The 17756-nt window shown below is 34.5% G+C and overlaps 1 protein-coding gene across 5 annotated transcripts in view; it reads left to right on the top strand.

The window, feature by feature from the left end:
- RYa-R (RYamide receptor) overlaps positions 1-16150 on the top strand; it is a 173737-nt gene extending 157587 nt beyond the window's left edge. For 4 of the 5 annotated variants that reach the window (XM_070635054.1, XM_070635053.1, XM_070635055.1 and 1 more), the window contains 3 exons: positions 5827-6072; positions 13309-13415; positions 14674-16150. In XM_070635054.1, coding sequence (XP_070491155.1) covers positions 5827-6072; positions 13309-13415; positions 14674-14712 — 392 coding nt within the window. In that variant the 3' untranslated portion in view covers positions 14713-16150. The remainder of the gene's footprint in view (positions 1-5826; positions 6073-13308; positions 13416-14673) is intronic. The other variant, XM_070635057.1, reaches the window with a different exon arrangement.
- Positions 16151-17756: the final 1606 nt, after the last annotated feature.

The raw sequence follows: 17756 nt of genomic DNA on the forward strand, positions 1-17756 counted from the left end.
AATTCAACAACATCCACTAAGCTATCATTAAATACACCAATTGCTGCATATTATGTAATAGCCTCACAATAGAAGTGAAATGAAATAATTTTTCGGACTAGAAATGGATGATTAATGGAATCCCTTTTTTTACAAGCTCATGTCAAATTTTATGTCGGAAATTTGATATAGCAAGTAGCTAGATAATAATAAAATTAACTTCAATTACTGCAATGTGATGATTAATTATTCAACATGTAGACGATATATTACATTGTGTACTTACTTCCATACAAAATACAACAAAAAAAATGAATACCCGACAATTGTGGTTATTTTAAATTAATTTTATTGTATATTATGAATTTATGTGTGTATACTTTATCTTGTTTCCATTGTAAATGAACATGCAGTGAAGTCAAGTATTGTACCTTAGCTTAATACATCACATATGTTGATCATCTTGTTGGTTTATAGGGGTTCTGAAGTGGATTTGTTGTCGGAAATCGGTTAAATGTTGGGAATAGTCACTGAGTTGATAGATACTCGAGTGACAGAAATGAAGAAGGGTTCGGTATGGAGCTCTTAAGGCTCTACAACGCTCATACCATTGAGGAATTTATTTTTTGCAGTCATATGGACGCCAAACGGAGGCGGCATCAATTCTGTATTATTGAAAGATCTTAACCTGAGTCTTTTTCATTTGTGCTGACTTAGTTTTAAGCAGGAATTCAGCATATCTCTATCAATCAGCAATATTTAATGCTTTAAAATAGGGCTAGGCAAAATCGTATGCGAATATATTCGAATATTTGCCCAACCCTACTTTAAAGCGATAACTCAATGATTTTTAGCATTTTTGTCCCACCTTTGGTGAGTTAAAGCAGCGGAACGGCTTCGTACTTTGGTTCCTAAACATTGTGATACCGACTAAACGGTCATGAGTTCTGGACTAGTTAGGAGACTCGTGCTTCACTTGTCAACACAAAGATCTAACTTTCAAAAATGTCTCGAATAGTAAAACTCAAAATTTAGTCTAATTTTATGCCCTACAGTAATCAGCCCTCATAAAACTTGTGAATTATCTGCTCTAATTTCTAACAAAGATCCAGTGCTCAGGGTTGTTTGCAGTAAATTGCAGTAAATTGAGCAATTTTGAGGTTGCATTGCAATTTTCAATCAAAATTAAATTCAATTAAGCTGAAAATCTCCAAACATTCATTCCAAATCATCCATACAATTCAACAGTTGCACATAAACTGCATCCTAATCTTCAAAGCGTCTCATACATCCAAATTTAAATGAAAATCGTTAATCTTCATAAATTCCATAAGTTTCAATCCAACAAAACCCCTACAATGTTACATCTCCAACTGCATGGTATCATGTAGATTAATTAAGTTACATGTATGACTTCAAAATGATATTTTCTTCTCGGGTACTTTCTCCTACAACAAAACGACATGCTGACTCTCTTCAATACCTTTTTTTAAATGAAATTTTCGCAATTGCATTCAATATTATTCATCATCCATGGACTTTTTTTTTTTTAATTTCATGCAGCTATTATGAAATGAGTTGAATATACAATATTTTTAATTTGTATGGTAGCCATAGGTCTATTGGCTATTATCATGAACTTTCCATTAGTATGATTGAATTAAGGTAATTTCATGGATAAATGAAATCATTGTTGCAGGCAAAAGGAAAGGTTTTTACTCAATACTTTACAAATGCAACAGATTAATACCAAGAATTTGATGTTATGCATGTTATGCATGCATTATTAGACTAGAATTGAATAAATTGAAGTTAGCATAAATTCTTAATTGAAATTGAGCATTAGTAAGGAGAAAATATGATTAATAAATTGGAATTGGAAATGCAAATTCAATTGAATTGCATGGAGATGCATAAAGTCATTCATTTACTTCCATAGTTCATAACCTCTCTAATATGATCTAGAAAGTCAATAGATGCAAATAATTTGAAACGTTTGCAATTTTCATAAAATGATGAATGTTTAGTGTTGCGTATTATGATAATATGGAACGTTCTGTCAAGTCAGAAAATGTAGATTAAATGAGAATTTTACTGAGCTGCTCGCAATATAGCATTATAATCATCATTTCTCAAATGCACAAGACGGTCAATTGATCCAAAATTCGGCATCAAACTGGCGTGACTTTGGTTTGGTGCTGGATTCAATTTAAATCTTTAATTTTGCCAGAAAAATGTCAACCTGGTGACCAAGGCATTGTTACTCTATATCCGATTTCATTTGGATGAAACGTGTGTCAATGCCTTGCTGGTGTCAGATTTTGGATCGATTAATCGATTTGTGCTGTTTGGGATTGTGTCGCTCGGCATTAATACCTGACAAAGAAGACATTATACTGCCGAGTTGACAAACGACTACATTCGGTTTTTTGTTGTTTCCTTCTATCGAGAGCCACCGGTGGCTAGTCATTACCGATGGCGAGTGATATTAACAATCGATCGCTCTCTGTAGAAAGGTGTCATCGGCTTCCGTTCTAACGATTTCTCTCTAAATGAACTTTAACAATTGCCTGTGGACCAAAAAGTCTGATTAGGACTCTTCACGTGATTAGAAGCTCCAATTTGATACGAATTTTGTGTTTAAATGTTGGCATGACTAGACTCGACTTCAGAATTTGCAGTACTTTGGGAATCCGGACTCCAAAAGTTTTCACTTTGAAGTCGCCTCAATATTAGGGTCCTGACCACTTTACTCGACTCCACATGCACTCAACTCCAAATCGTCAATTGACATCTTAATGATTCTGCATCAAGTGCCATTTCCAACAAACCGTTTGTAATTGACTATCAATAAATTTATATGCCTTAAGATAAAAAATGATTGCCACCTTACATCCTTGTACGCGATTACACGATTTATTTGCGATTTATCTAATAATATACCTCAATATAAACGATGATAGAAGTTATTGATCGTAAAATTATTAATGAGCTTTCTGTGTGATGGGTAGAGGCTTAACACCGCAAAAAACACATGTTTTGTTGAAATATCAAATTTATCATCTAATTTACTAGGTGTGGAGACTTCTTTTTGGGGTGTTGATGTTTTGAAAGAAATGCAATGAAATATCGCAGGAAAGCAGCAGGTGGCAGGTGACATGTCATAGATTACAGAATCGTTTAGAGAGTGCTGTAAGAAATGTCGATGTTTTGAAAGTGAATTTAGCTTCTGATTCATGTTGAGGCTCTTGTAGCCGAGTGATACAGATGAAGAATGATCCACACAGGAGCTTTCAAGTCTGTTAAGCTTTAAAAGCTGTAAATTAAAGAGGTTTAGCGAAGCCTTATAAGCTCCAAGTCGGAACCTTATAAGCTCCACGTCGGAACCTTATAAGCTCCATGTCGGAAACTTATAAGCTCCAAGTCGGAACCTTATAACCTCCATGTCGGAACCATATAAGCTCCAAGTCGGAACCGTATAAGCTCCATGTCGGAACCTTATAAGCTCCATGTCGGAACCTTATAAGCTCCATGTCGGAACCTTATAAGCTTCATGTCGGAATTGTAGCTCGGGCAATTAATAATTAGCATGCAACAAGACAAATTCACAACACCACATGACGTCCCTTATTCCACCTAATTCTCCAATCATGTCTACATTAACAATTAATCACTCCTAATTACCAGCATAACTAGCTATACCCAATCCTGTTTATTTTTACCATTAAATTTTCTCATCAGCAAGCCCCCAAATGTCTCATAGATGATCATAATCGTTGTTACAGATACTTGACAATAAAAATGTCCAATACGTTGCCAAACCCTCATGCAACAAAAAATTTATCGCATTATTTATTGCCTCAAAATATTTTCGGAATTTCACTGAGTTTGCACATAAAAGCAAAATGAGACACAACAAAATTTTATTTTCTTTTGATGTTATGCAAAAAAAGAGAGCTTTAATGCGATTTTAGGTTTATTTCATTTTACTTTATGAGAGCAATAAATTTGATTTGGACTTAAGTTAGACTCGGTTGCTACTTTAATGGAAGCTTTTGAATGTGGATTTTGTTATTTGTTTTTGAGGGGATTACATGAGAATGATGGGGATTAGATTGGGACATGGACATATTTTTATATAATTTTGATGTGAGCTTATTTGAATGATTAAAGATGTAGAGCCAGAGGATATTCAGGGTGGACTGTGGTCAACCCTTCAGCTTATCCTCCTTTTTTGAAAGAAAATCTTAAAATTTCTACGATTTGTTGTGACAAGAACCCTTAAAATCTAACCTAAATATCAAGCACTCACCCCCCTACTTCCAAATCCGTCACAAAATGACACTGGTCAAGAATGAGACTTCCTAGGTAATCTTCACAGGTTGTCGGACTTCGGACTTCTGATTTCGGACTACGGACTTCGGACTTCGGACTTCGGATTTCGGATTTCGGATTTCGGACTTCGGACTTCGGATTTCGGATTTCGGATTTCGGACTACGGACTACGGACTTCGGACTTCGGATTTCGGACTTTGGACTTCGGATTTTGGATTTTGGACTTCGGACTCCGGATTTCAGACTTCGGACTTCGGACTTCGGACTTCGGATTTCGGATTTCGGATTTCGGACTACGGACTTCGGACTTCGGACTTCGGATTTCGGAGATCGAAGTTCGATCTTCGGTCTTCGGTCTTCGGTCTTCGGTGTTCGGTCTCCGGTCTCCGGTCTTCGGTTTTCGGACTTTAAGGAACATTAACTCTAGCCCCTATATATCTAAACCAAACAATCCAATCAATTAAAAATTCATCAAAATTCATCACACCAAAATTCCCACCAATCCAATTACCATCCCAAAAAAACACAACAAGGTTGATCTATTAATACAATTACTAATAAAGTTGAAAAAATCACCAAGCAGCAGTCAACAAGAAGACACCCAAAAAATACAGTCTGCAACACGCAATTTCAAAAGCATATTAAAAGACTGTTGCAAATATCAAGGATTTGACATTTTCGCAAAAAATCAATTCAAGTGTCAATCTCCTTAACGACTTTAATTATGTTTGCTGCTGTTTGAAGCCAACAAAAAAGTTTAATGACTGAGATATTGGTTAATGATTGTGAATGTGATGATGAAAATTAGCAAAAATTGTTGACAATTGAATGAGTTTGAAAAGGACAAGTTGATTGGATTTGGTTGAGATGTGAGGTAATTTGGTATGTTGAGGCGAATTTTGAATGAAAGTAAGATGACTTTTGTTGCTGTTTCATTCAAATTCATTCATAAAGGTCTGATATTAAGTGTAAGTTGGAATATGAACCTTTGAACAGCCTTTGACATGTTTACTTGGGGAGTCATTCACTTATTAGCATTTCCACTGGAGTTCAGACTCTATAATACATGGGTTCTCTCAATTGGTTTAACTGGAGCCTCTCAATTCGTGTCTGTTTGGACACTTATTGTCAATAGTTCCAAAATTCAGCAAACTCTGGTTTAGATATCAAATCCCCGAACAGACGTCAGCAGACTACTTATCTAGTAGGGATAGTCCAAGCCAATTGGCATCTGTACCTGAACTTTGACTGTATAGCTCGAAGTAGTCTCTTAATTTCCAATACCAAATCAACCTTGAGCTCAGTCTTAGAGAGTGGGGGAGTTCCTGAAAAAATTGATTTTCTGGTCACGTAATGAGTGCCATTGAGGACATCATCATCAAATTTTAGAGTATTATGCAATTAAACCTTTAAAAAAATCACCACACAAAATCGGTCCACCTATCCAATCCCATACAATTCATTCATAAATCCATAATAATTTATCACATTTTCTCCTCTTTTATATTACAGGCTGCTACAATCCAATAATCTACGGTCTAATGAATTCACGTTTTAAAGCATGCTTCATTGCCGTACTGTACCGTATACCAGGATTTCAGAAGTTTTTTGCTCGTCGTTTAAGAGGTACTCGTGAAAGATATCCCAATAATGGGGAAAGTATATTTTTAGCATTAAATCATCAACAAACTTGTATTAACAAAACTAATCGCATCGTTAAAAATGATGATTATTATAATGGTGACGTTCGAGTTAATGGTACGAAAGACACATCAATTTATGCACAAAAATCATGAAAAATTAACCAAGCATTAATAACATACAAATATTCAAGCTCTGTTACTTTTCAGTTCCTCTTTTTTTTGACTGTCATTTTTCTTTACTTTAAATAGATAGAATGATGAATATGTTCGCAGTTCAAATGGCTTTTATAGATACATATAGGCATAGATATATAGACTTTAACGTTTGTGATGATCAGATTACATTTACATATGTGCCTTTTATACATGATGTGCATTTTGAATTATTGGAATGGATTTTGTCATTTTAAAGCATGGATGTTCAATCAATAAGATTTTTAGATAATTTATAGTCATGTGATGAGTTTATAGCATTTTTAATTGTGATTGTCTTTAGAATTATTTTTTTTATTGTGTATGTTGGGGTATCATTTTGTGAGGGGTAATCAGTTTGCGTTAGTTTTAGTAAAATATTAGTTTTTTTTTTTGGAAAAATCCCTGAGAAAATCAAAAATTTGGAGCCTAATGCAACTGGATTTTACTTACTTCCGTGATTTACTTACTTATTTAATCCGTTGGCAATACAGAGGATCCATAACCTGCCTCAGATGCTGTCTGAAACTGACCCTATCGTTGGCTTTTGCATGTCAATTTCCAATCCCAAATACTGTCTCTATCATCACTGCTTTTTACAATAATTCAGGCTCGCAAGAGAAATTCTTGCAATCAGTACTACTAGGCTTTGCAACTTAACAAAATAAAGGAAACAATACACTATCACAGCATTAGTTCAACATTGTTAGATGATATTGAGCCGTTTTTCGTCACCATTCTGGAATATCAAGGATATTGTGGTGTAAATCAGTATTTAAAAATTGGAATATAGGCCTAGTTTGGCCCTAGCTGTTCTTAGATCAAGAATAATAGATGCAGGACGTGAAAACAAAAACTAAAGGAAGAACCTAAGAGATGGACCAGCATATTAAGAATTTTGTTCAAAAAAAGGGGCTTGGACAGATTCTCGGCATAGCATCGACATCAAGGAAGTCTCAAGATGTTCTAAATCCCATCTAGTAAACAATTAGTTCAATGTTCTACTGTTGTATCCAAGATTTTCAGTTAGTTAAACCATCTTCTGTATTTTTGTCGAGACGTTGCTATCCTTTTCTCACTTGTTGATGTATTCCTTCTATGGTCACCCTATGATTAGTTCTATAAATTGTTGCAAGTAACCCTTTAAACCACCACAACAGGCAAAATACATGCTCTTGAGAGCTTGCTTACCTTAAATATACAAGATGAGCATGCTCGTGATCGTTGCTCTGAACTTACTCTGCCTATATTTGCAATAATTTGAGTAAAATGTCTCCTTTGAAGATAACAGTCCCGAGTGTACAAAGAGCACGCTAAGAGCATGCTCAAATTTTCCCTGAGCACGCTAGTGTGAGCATGCTCTTTCATACAAAATCTGATGTCACTACTTTACGCTTCTGAGCACGCTCAGAGAGCATGCTCTTTTAACGTGCTCAGAGCACATCGTAAGCATGCTCTAGAATGTGGTGTGACATGAGACATTTTTTGAAAAGTGTCATGTGACATAAAGTTGAGCATGCTCAGAGCATACTTAGGAGCATGCTCAACGAGAATACTCAAGAGCATGCTCACTGAGTATGCTCACTAAGCATACATAAATATGCAAAATTTAAAAAAAATTAATTAATTTCACTTAAGGAGAGAGAGAGTGTACTTTTTTAATCCTATAATATTAGTAGTATTAGAAAATGTTAATGTAATAAATTCTGTTTAATTAATAATCTGAAAAAACCAAAATTAGAAAATTTCGCTTACACCTGGATTCGAACCTGAGACCGCTTCGTTGCTATATGAGACCATCGCCTTAACCATTACGCCACCGCTGTATTTTACCTAATAATTTATATATGGCAAAAACCATATATAAATGTTATGTATTTTACTGATTAATTTTAAGAGCTTTTTGGTTATTTTTTTCGGTGTTTCACTATATTTTCAGGTGGATAATTTTCATAGATTTTCCAAGATTTTCCACATTTCCACGTTGTGCTCAGAGTGTGCTCTTGAGCATGCTCAACGATGTGCTCAGGTGAGCACGCTGAAATTTCATAAACTACATTTTCACGTTGTGCTCAGAGTGTGCTCTTGAGCATGCTCAACGATGTGCTCAGGTGAGCACGCTGAAATTTCATAAACTACATTTTCTCATTGTGCTCAGAGTGTGCTCTTGAGCATGCTCAACGATGTGCTCAGGTGAGCATGCTGAAATTTCACAAACCGCATTTCCACGTTGTGCTCAGAATGTGCTCAAGAGCATGCTCAACGATGTGCTCAGGTGAGCATGCTGAATTTTCACAAACCACATTTTCTTGTTGTGCTCAGAGTGTGCTCTTGAGCATGCTCAACGATGTGCTCAGGTGAGCACGCTGAAAATTCATCAACCACATTTTCTCGTTGTGCTCAGAGTGTGCTCTTGAGCATGCTCAACGATGTGCTCAGGTGAGCACGCTGAAATTTCATAAACTACATTTTCACGTTGTGCTCAGAGTGTGCTCTTGAGCATGCTCAACGATGTGCTCAGGTGAGCATGCTGAAATTTCACAAACCGCATTTCCACGTTGTGCTCAGAATGTGCTCAAGAGCATGCTCAACGATGTGCTCAGGTGAGCATGCTGAATTTTCACAAACCACATTTTCTTGTTGTGCTCAGAGTGTGCTCTTGAGCATGCTCAACGATGTGCTCAGGTGAGCATGCTGAATTTTCATAAACCACATTTTCTCGTTGTGCTCAGAGTGTGCTCTTGAGCATGCTCAACGATGTGCTCAGGTGAGCATGTTAAAATAAAATGTGGTATAATACACGAGCATGCTCAAGATATGCTCAGGAGCATGCTCAAGAGTATGCTCAGGAGCATGCTCAAGAGTATGCTCAGATGAGCATGCTAATATTTAAAATGTCATTTTGCATGAGCATGCTTAAGATGTGCTCAAGAGCATGCTCAGTAGTGTGCTCAGGTGAGTACATCAGAATTTTGATTTTGAGTATGCTCACGAGCATGCTCAGGTGAACGTGCTCACCTGAGCACGCTCAAAAAATTTTTTTATTTTTCGAGAGCACATTCAGAGTGTGCTCATGAGCGTGCTCAGTTGAGCATGCTATGGTGAGCACGTAAAACGATGAATTTGAGCATGCTCAGAAGCGTGCTCACAAAACTGAGCACGCTCTTTGTATACTCGGGAGTCCTTAAATGTTTATTTATTGATCTCCCCCAAACACTCGTTCCCAAATTGACTCTTAATGGATATGCCATCGAAATTTTCAAAATTCCACCAGTAGTCTATGATGTTATTAAAAGTCATTCCATCCAAAATAAATATTTATAGACATTTTTGCATGTGAATTTCTTCATCTTTAAAGCTTCCTCTATCCAAAAGAGACCCAAAACGTCGGCATTCAATTTTGATTTGGGTCTGCTCTCATCTTAATTGTTTTTTATAGAGCATGACAGTTGTGACATTTTTTTCAAACAACATTCCTTAATATTTATAAATCTTAAGCCTTATGAACTTGATCCCCATACCCAACTCTTCCATCCATCCAACAAGAAGAAGAGCAGGAAGTCAAACAGCCACAAAACTTTTAGTTTGCTTAAATAATTTTCACAGTCGATGGACGTGATAATGAAATGATTTTCATTTCCTACAATTTAATCAAATCATTAGCACGGACTTTAAGAGGTCATTAGCATTTTGATTCCAAATTCGACTTTAATTTTCCAATTCAGTGATAGCGATGGACCCTTGGTATGCTGACTAATTGTACTGTATTTACTTTGATAATTTGTTTCATAAACAGCTTCGTATGGCTATAGAGAGCAAAAAAAGTTGTGCTAATAAAGTGTGCGGATAATTAATGGGAACTGAATCATGGATTTTAATTACATTAAATGATTGAAGTTTTAATTACATCAGTAGACTCATTTGAGATGCTGTTGTTGGTGTATTTGGCTTGTATTGTACTAATTGAAAGAGGTTACTGATATGGTGCGATGGACATGATTTAGTATTGTGTCTAATTATGGTGAACTAGTGATTGGTTGGTTTGGTAGACTTACAATGGTGATTATGATTCATTGACGAACAGCACAGTGTGTTTGCTGGGGTCTAATACGTCGCCTTAGTGTCGGTAAATCGTAAAATTGCCCTAGAGCTCGAAATCGACTCGGATTTTGGATTGAATAGTTGACTTCCCTAACAGGTTTGCTCTTGATAGCTTGCTCTACTTAGTGTACTAGTTATTCTTAGCCTGCTTTGCTCTTGAAAGCAAGCTCTTTGCCTGCTAGCGCTTGAGTCTAGTCGAATCGACTGCATACAAAATTCGAGTCATCTTCGGGCTCTGAGCTACCCTGACGGCACCACGATGACTGATTTTAAGCCATTTTTCTGTCAAATAATGCTGTTTGCTGCATTGGGTCGCTCGGGGCAGCCTTTCTCATTTAATATTAGAAATCAGCTCCATAGATGCTTATTCAGGGCAGAGGAAGATGAGTCTAGTTAGAATATCAAACTTACTACTTCCCTGTTGCTCCCCAAACGAATCTACCCTCCCCCAACATCAATCTAATAGTTCCTTCTTTAAAAGCAAACACTGCATTCTCAAACAGCACTTAAGATTCTTCATTTTTTTAAACTCTTTAAACAAGTTCCACTTCATCACATACTTTGTGCAGCAATTAATCACACATTTCACGAGAAATAATTGAATTTTTGTTTGAATTGTAAAGCTCTATTCAGTGATAGAATACAGCACAATGTTGGAAAATTAATGTCAAGTAAATTAAATTTTCACGACAACTCCGTTGTGAACAGTGAATATGTAAACAGACCACGCAATTAATGTCGTTCTGTGCAAATTACTTCATATAATTTGTAATGTTAATTGCTGTATTTTTAAAATGTTGTTGAGGATTCAAGGACTTAAATATTCTAAATGCTTAACTTCAAAGAGAGTTTTAATGGAAAGGATGTATTAAAAGAATCAACGAATTGTGATAGGAATGACCTAATTTTTGCTTTTTATGATGTCTTCTGTTGATGATTAAATTAGACATTTTAAAGCATATCCCGATCAGCACACTGTACTTGCTAGGGAACCGCTGTATCACCTTATTAAAGGTAGGACGGAAAGTTATCCTGACGGCACTGTGAAAGCGCATTCTGGTCAATATTTGGCACATTGTGCCACTTCGGATATCCTATATGCATCATATCTGTTGACTTTTTTTAGAGGTACAACATTCACGCAAAGACATTGCAACCTCTAGTGACACAAATAAAATAAGCTCTTCCACAGATCGTTTTAGCCTCCCGGATACATTTATTGATGCCAACTAGAAGTTGCCTTCGTGTGGCTGCCTTAAGACAGACCATTTTGTGTTAATAAAATTATCTGTGACGGATACTCCCGTCATTTGTGTCGTCCGGACTCGTTTTTAAGTTGTCATGATGATATCCGTAGTGTGACGCAGTTTTCAGGCACTATATTGCCTGTTTCATGCAATTTGGCTTGAATATTGTATTGTTCGGAATTATACACATGACATTCATAAAAGCCAACAATCAACATCAAACACAAGCACAGCATTTATTTTTAAGTCACTGTTAAAGCATTGCTGTTAAAAAAAGGTTCAAAGGTAGGATAAACATCTGCTGTATAATTGCTCTTGTTGTGTCTTCATGCACGACAAAGCACCCAAAAAGTATCCCGATATTTCGCGAAAATCATCTGGTCACCCCAATCAAAGGGGATTAATTAGAATGAATTTGAAAGCATTTATTTTTAACGTTATGCTTGCATTAATTGAGTCAAGTGTGGTTATACGACGTCACATATGAACAAATAACCATATAGTAATAATGAGAATTGGAGATGCGATAATGTTTGTTTCAAATGAAAATGCAGCAAAATGTAGTTATTTTTAAAATCCAGCATTTTATCAGATGTAAGAACGATATGAGGTCATAGAAATATTTTTAATTAGATCTATAATAATATGATTGTTTTTTGGGGTTACAGTCTGGGTTAGTGGTTATTGAACTATATCGGATTTTGGGACATGTTAATCAAGATTATGGTTTCTACTAAGGTTTGGAAATTGACTTTTTCATCCAAAATCCGAGTCTACTTTGAGGGTTGTTTTACAGAATGTGTACACATATGTCACATATTTCATGTGTGACAGGGAAAAATGTGTGGATATGTGTGGAAATGTGTAGATATATGTGGATATTCACACATTTTCTACACATATCCACACATTTTTACCTGTGACATATTTTCAAAACACACCAGATTCTGCTTTTAACAACCCTGATTGCACATCTGCAATTTTCGGAGTTCATTCAAGTGCATGCCTGCAATTTTTGTCTCTAAACCTGCAATTTTAAATGAACCGCACTTTCAACCACCTAAAATTAAAATAAATTCGGGTCCCAGAATTCATAAATAATGTATCTACGGGATTTATTTCAGAATTTTATAGACCCGAGCGACATAAATGAAGGAGGCTCCACCACAGAGCTTTTTAGGCTTCGCTAAACCTAGTCGATGGTCATCAATTTTCGACATCACAATGGAAGTGGCCTCTTTTTGGTGTTAATTACAAAGTTAATCAGAACCTCAAAAGCTCCGGGCCAGAACCTTCTTCTTTTCTGTCGATCGGAAGATTTCCTCGTTCTCAACACGTCAGCAGTAATTTAGGAATTGATTTTTTTCAAGTAATCGCATGAAAACGCTTTATATTCGTACCAAACAACTCACAATAAACATGATATGTGCAAATAGATTAGTGATAAATATTATTAACATGACATTCCACCTGAAAAACACCAAAATAAGACATTAAAAAAGGTTGGAAATGTTTTGGTTCGGAAGCATTTTTTGTATGTTAAGTGACATTAAAAAAGAGTTACGATAATAATTTTTTAGGATATACTTTTAAGCTTATTTTGTGTGTATGAATGACATTTTTTATTGTATCGTGCAAATAAATGAGTTTATATTCTTATCAAGGATGCTTCTTTATACATAAATTCTCATAATTCATCTAGAATAATCCATATAAAGTCAAAGAATCATATCTAAATGTCCATATGATGAAAATTTATCTCAAATGACATTTTTATCGATTTTTTGCCTTCTTTTATCTTCTTTTAAAAGGATTTGATGAGAATTCACATTTGCATAGAATGAACACAAGTACGACATATATTAGTACAAGAAGGAAGCAACAGCATACAACTGGAAAGATTGTTCAGAAAGTTGAGGTTTGTAATCAATTTGTCATTTAAATTCAATTTGTTCGAAGTTCTCTCTTTTTTGTGGATTCTTAACGAATTGTTTAGTTTAGTACATTGGGGATGAAAAGGAAGGAATAAAGGAGGGAAAGCATAAAACATGTTTGATGAAAATATTTAAATGTGGATTTTTGTTCTTGTCATATTTTATTGGAAAAGGTTGAATTTATGATGTCCGGAATGAGGGTCAGATTGCACTAAGGAATGTTTAACAAGTTATTAGAATTTGAAATTTTGATTTAACGAAGTGTAGATGGTGGGACGGAGGTTGAAGCCGGAAATGTATAGATAAGGAAAGAAGCAAGCATTGGTTTCCTTTGGTATTTCCATGCAGTGAGGGTATGGAAATATAGAGAAAGCTGAAGCTTTTTTTGGAGGGAGATGTTGATTCCCCTAGGAAATGTACACATATGCACGAAGAGGAAGGAGGGACACATGAAGTACCTCTTGAGGAAGTATTTGGGGAAGAGTTTCCAAACGCTATTTTTCAAAAAAAGAAAGATTTATGACAGAAAAGTACAGTCTACCAATTTATAGGATTTTGCAAGTCCAGGCTCTAAACAGTGCCTCTACAATGGAGTCCTACCAACTCTGGTTTGTACTCATTGATCCATAAATGGCTGTTCTTCCTGGGAGAGCTAATGAAACTTTGATATAAAGTGGTTGGTTAGGGTTCTTTGGCAATATACGAGTATATAACCTCTCCATAGTTTGTTTTTAGAGATTTTTTATTCCCTAGTCTAGGAATCAGACCTCAGACCAGAGTCACGTCAGATATAAACCAGATTTTTTGCCTAATTCGCATCTTATGTATGGCTCTCATTAGCGGGATTAAAATGGACTTAAACTCGAGTTTGATTGCGGGATAGCGCACAATTCAATCTCAGCATTGAAAGGATTCAAAGCCCTAACTTATCCCTAGCATTCTAGTCAAGACTACATCAAAAAGCAATCAAAAATTAGCCGTTTACCCAGTTACAACTCCATTTGACCCAATTCATATCTCAAAACAAGACAATTCAATTAAATCAAACAAAATTCATCAAACTTCAAATCAAAAAACTTTTTTTTAAACTTTTCTTCCCTCTAGTCATCCCTAAAAACTTTCTATTCCTCCATTTCACAATAAAAAAATCCATAAAAAATATATTAAAAAATTTTCTTTTCAAATTTTTTTTTCTTCATTTAATCTTTCCACATCTCATATATCTTTTAAAATTCATTACAGACGAGCTGCTTTTGTGAAGAAGCATCCGTCCACAGATGATACGATAAAAAACTGAACAACAATGTCAGCTTTAAGAATGGGAATGGTCTTAAAACGTAAAATGTGATAAACAAGAAAATAAAAAAAATTAAAAATTGTAGATAAATTTTTTCAAATTTAAATCAAATTGAGACAAAGAAAAAAAAAATATGAAAAAAAAGAGAGAGAAAAAAAATTATTTTATTGAAGTCTTTTTATATATTTGCAAAATGAAAAAATGAGAAAATTATGTTTAAAGGAATTTGCACTGAGAGAAAATAATTAGTTTTGAGATTGGATGAACTTTACTTATTTACTTCGCTAGCCGAGCAGATCAATTGCGATTAATGGCTTCCCTAAGCTTGTGTCTAAAGCTGACTCTATCGCTGGATGAATGAGTTGAAGATTAAATATATATGGAATTGATAAAATCATCAAAAAGGAGCAATTCGAGATATGCGTGTAGGGTTAGCTCAACTGAGCGATACTAGACAGTCACTGGGACAGTGACACAACCCTAAACTGCTACAGATGCAGAAAACATCATACTTTTTTGTTCAAATTGACCGAATTAGTCGATAAATAGCCGTCAGGGCGACTTAAAGTCTTACTGTCAACACGGTATTTCAGCAGCGCTCAAACTTTACGCTTCTTGTCTACATTACGCTTTTAGGGAGCAGTTCTAGTGACAAAATGACCTAATTATGTGAAGGTTCAATTAGGGTGTCCTAAAGTCTCGGTTTCGATGAATTTGTTAGGTCGAGACAGAAACCGAGACTGCTAAGAAATTCTACAATGTATAGGTCTCGGTTTTGAGAATCTAAAGGAACAACAATCACACGATGATGACTGTTTTGGCCAGAGCTCGAAGTCGTCATGGGTTTGGAATGAAAAAACCGATCAGAGTCGACTTAACTCCATGTCAAATTCGCGTGCTCTATTTTTGGCACATTTGATCATACAAAACAAGTATTTCCTAGTGTACTGCTCAGAATAAAAACTTCCATGTGGTTATGGGTTTCATCCTAGCTATGGGTTAAAGAAGTAGTCAAATTCAGTTAAAATCTGCCGAATCTATGAGTGGTAATCTCTAAAGCTGCCCAAAATTAAAAATGATAAATTACAGAAAGTACCAAAAATCTCTCAAAATTATTATTTTTTTCTCTCAGTGTAAACATCACAACTATGTAAATATCTTGTCGTGATTCACCTGAAAGTCCATTCACTTTTATTAAAAAATCGTGTTTTGCATAAAGTAAAAAAAAAGAAAAAAAATTGTAAGTAACAAAATATTTGTAAAGAAAAAAATTGAGAAATTACATTTAATTTATATTCATTTTAATTGCATTTTCGAGGAACAAAAAAAAAATGTTAAAAGTGTCTCTGGAATGGATGAAGAAGATGATGTAAATTATTGTGAAAAATTCGGATAAAAAGAAATAAAATTTATGTTGATGATAATTTTGAGATGCCATAGAAGAATTTGTTGGTAATTAGTTTTTATGTGCTGTTTTTCAGGGGTGCTCAACTAAATCTTGAGATTCAAATTTTATTTTACCGTTAAATTTTCAAATTTTGTTTATTCTAATTTTCAATGTTTTAAAATTCAATTGACCGTTAAATTTTTAAATTTTTTCCATTCTGATTTTTTAGTTTTTTCAAAATTTATTTGACCGTTAAAATTTCAAATTTTGCTAATTTTAATTTTTGATTTTGCAAATTTCAATTGTCCTTTAAATTTTCAAATTTCAATTGACCGTTAAATTTTAAAATTTTACAATTTTTAATTCTTCAAATTTTACTTTACCGCTAAATTTTCAATCTTGAATTTTAAACTTTTCAAAATTAATTGACGGTTAAATTTTCAAATTTCATTTATTTTAATTTTTCAAATTTCAATTGACCGTTAAATTTTGAAAATTTGTTCATTTTAATTTTTAAAATTATTCAAATTTCATTTGACCGTTAAATTTTCAAATTTTAAATTTTAATTCTGATATTTCTTCAAAATATCCAGTTTTCAGTACACCAACTCTATGGTGATCTAAGACCCTAATAAAAATTAATTAAATTTAAAATCTCCATAAAATTTTCCAGCCAGCAATCTACAAGACAAGACTGATTCATAACAATCTCCAAGGACGATGAAAGGGAGTCATTCTTTGTCCCATTAATTATTCATTTATTTAATTACTTATCGTTGCTTCTTTTAATCAACCATTAGACTTTTATTTATTGCCTTTACCGAAGCCTTTCTAATTTTTCTTTCATTCCAATAAAAGCCTAAAAATAAAAAAACAAAAATTTCTTCTTTTCTGAGAGCAATTTGAGAGTTTTCTTTATCGCATCACTTCATTTACCCCCCAAAGGCTTACCATCCTTAACCTCTTCTTGTTCATCACAATGAGACTTCGTTCTGTCAATTCAAAGCCGATGGAAAATTTTTGATAATGAAAGCCTATAACAACAATAACAGTATTATACCCAAATCAATTTTGCTAATCAATTTCATTTAATTCTGGTTAAAGCTACCGCAAATTGAATATTATTAAGGCTTTTATGTGACTATTTGAGAATTGGAATCGATTTAGTTTTGAGGATACAATTGAAAGTTCCTTTTGGGGTTGACCTTCAATTCTTTTGTGAATTAGATTAGGTATTGAGCAGAGTGTGGCCGTCTCAAATTTGAATTCTTCGACATTTGAATGTCGAAGAAATTCGAACTATTCGAACTCAACTTATTTTAAAATAAAAATTTACGTTACGAAGAAAAGTATGAGTAACGGTCAAAAAAAATTTGAATTTTATCGAAAAAAATATTTTTTTTGGAAAAAATTAACCATCATTTTTGAGAAAGCCACACTCTGGTATTGAGTTTGAAGGATGATTTGGATGAAAAAGGTATTTAATGCCTTTTTGTGAGATTAATTTTGGGAAATTTAATTTTAGATTCTCAGATGTGATTGCTGATTATGGTCATTTAGTCGTTGTTAATCGTAACTTCTTGTAACTCACAACAGGGAGCAATGAACGCTGAAATCCTGACAGCGACTGGACATTGTTGC

Source organism: Chironomus tepperi, unplaced genomic scaffold (genome assembly GCF_022539635.2).
Source record: "Chironomus tepperi strain 1889 unplaced genomic scaffold, CSIRO-AGI_Ctep_v1 contig_85, whole genome shotgun sequence".
Classification (NCBI taxonomy): Eukaryota; Metazoa; Arthropoda; class Insecta; order Diptera; family Chironomidae; genus Chironomus; species Chironomus tepperi.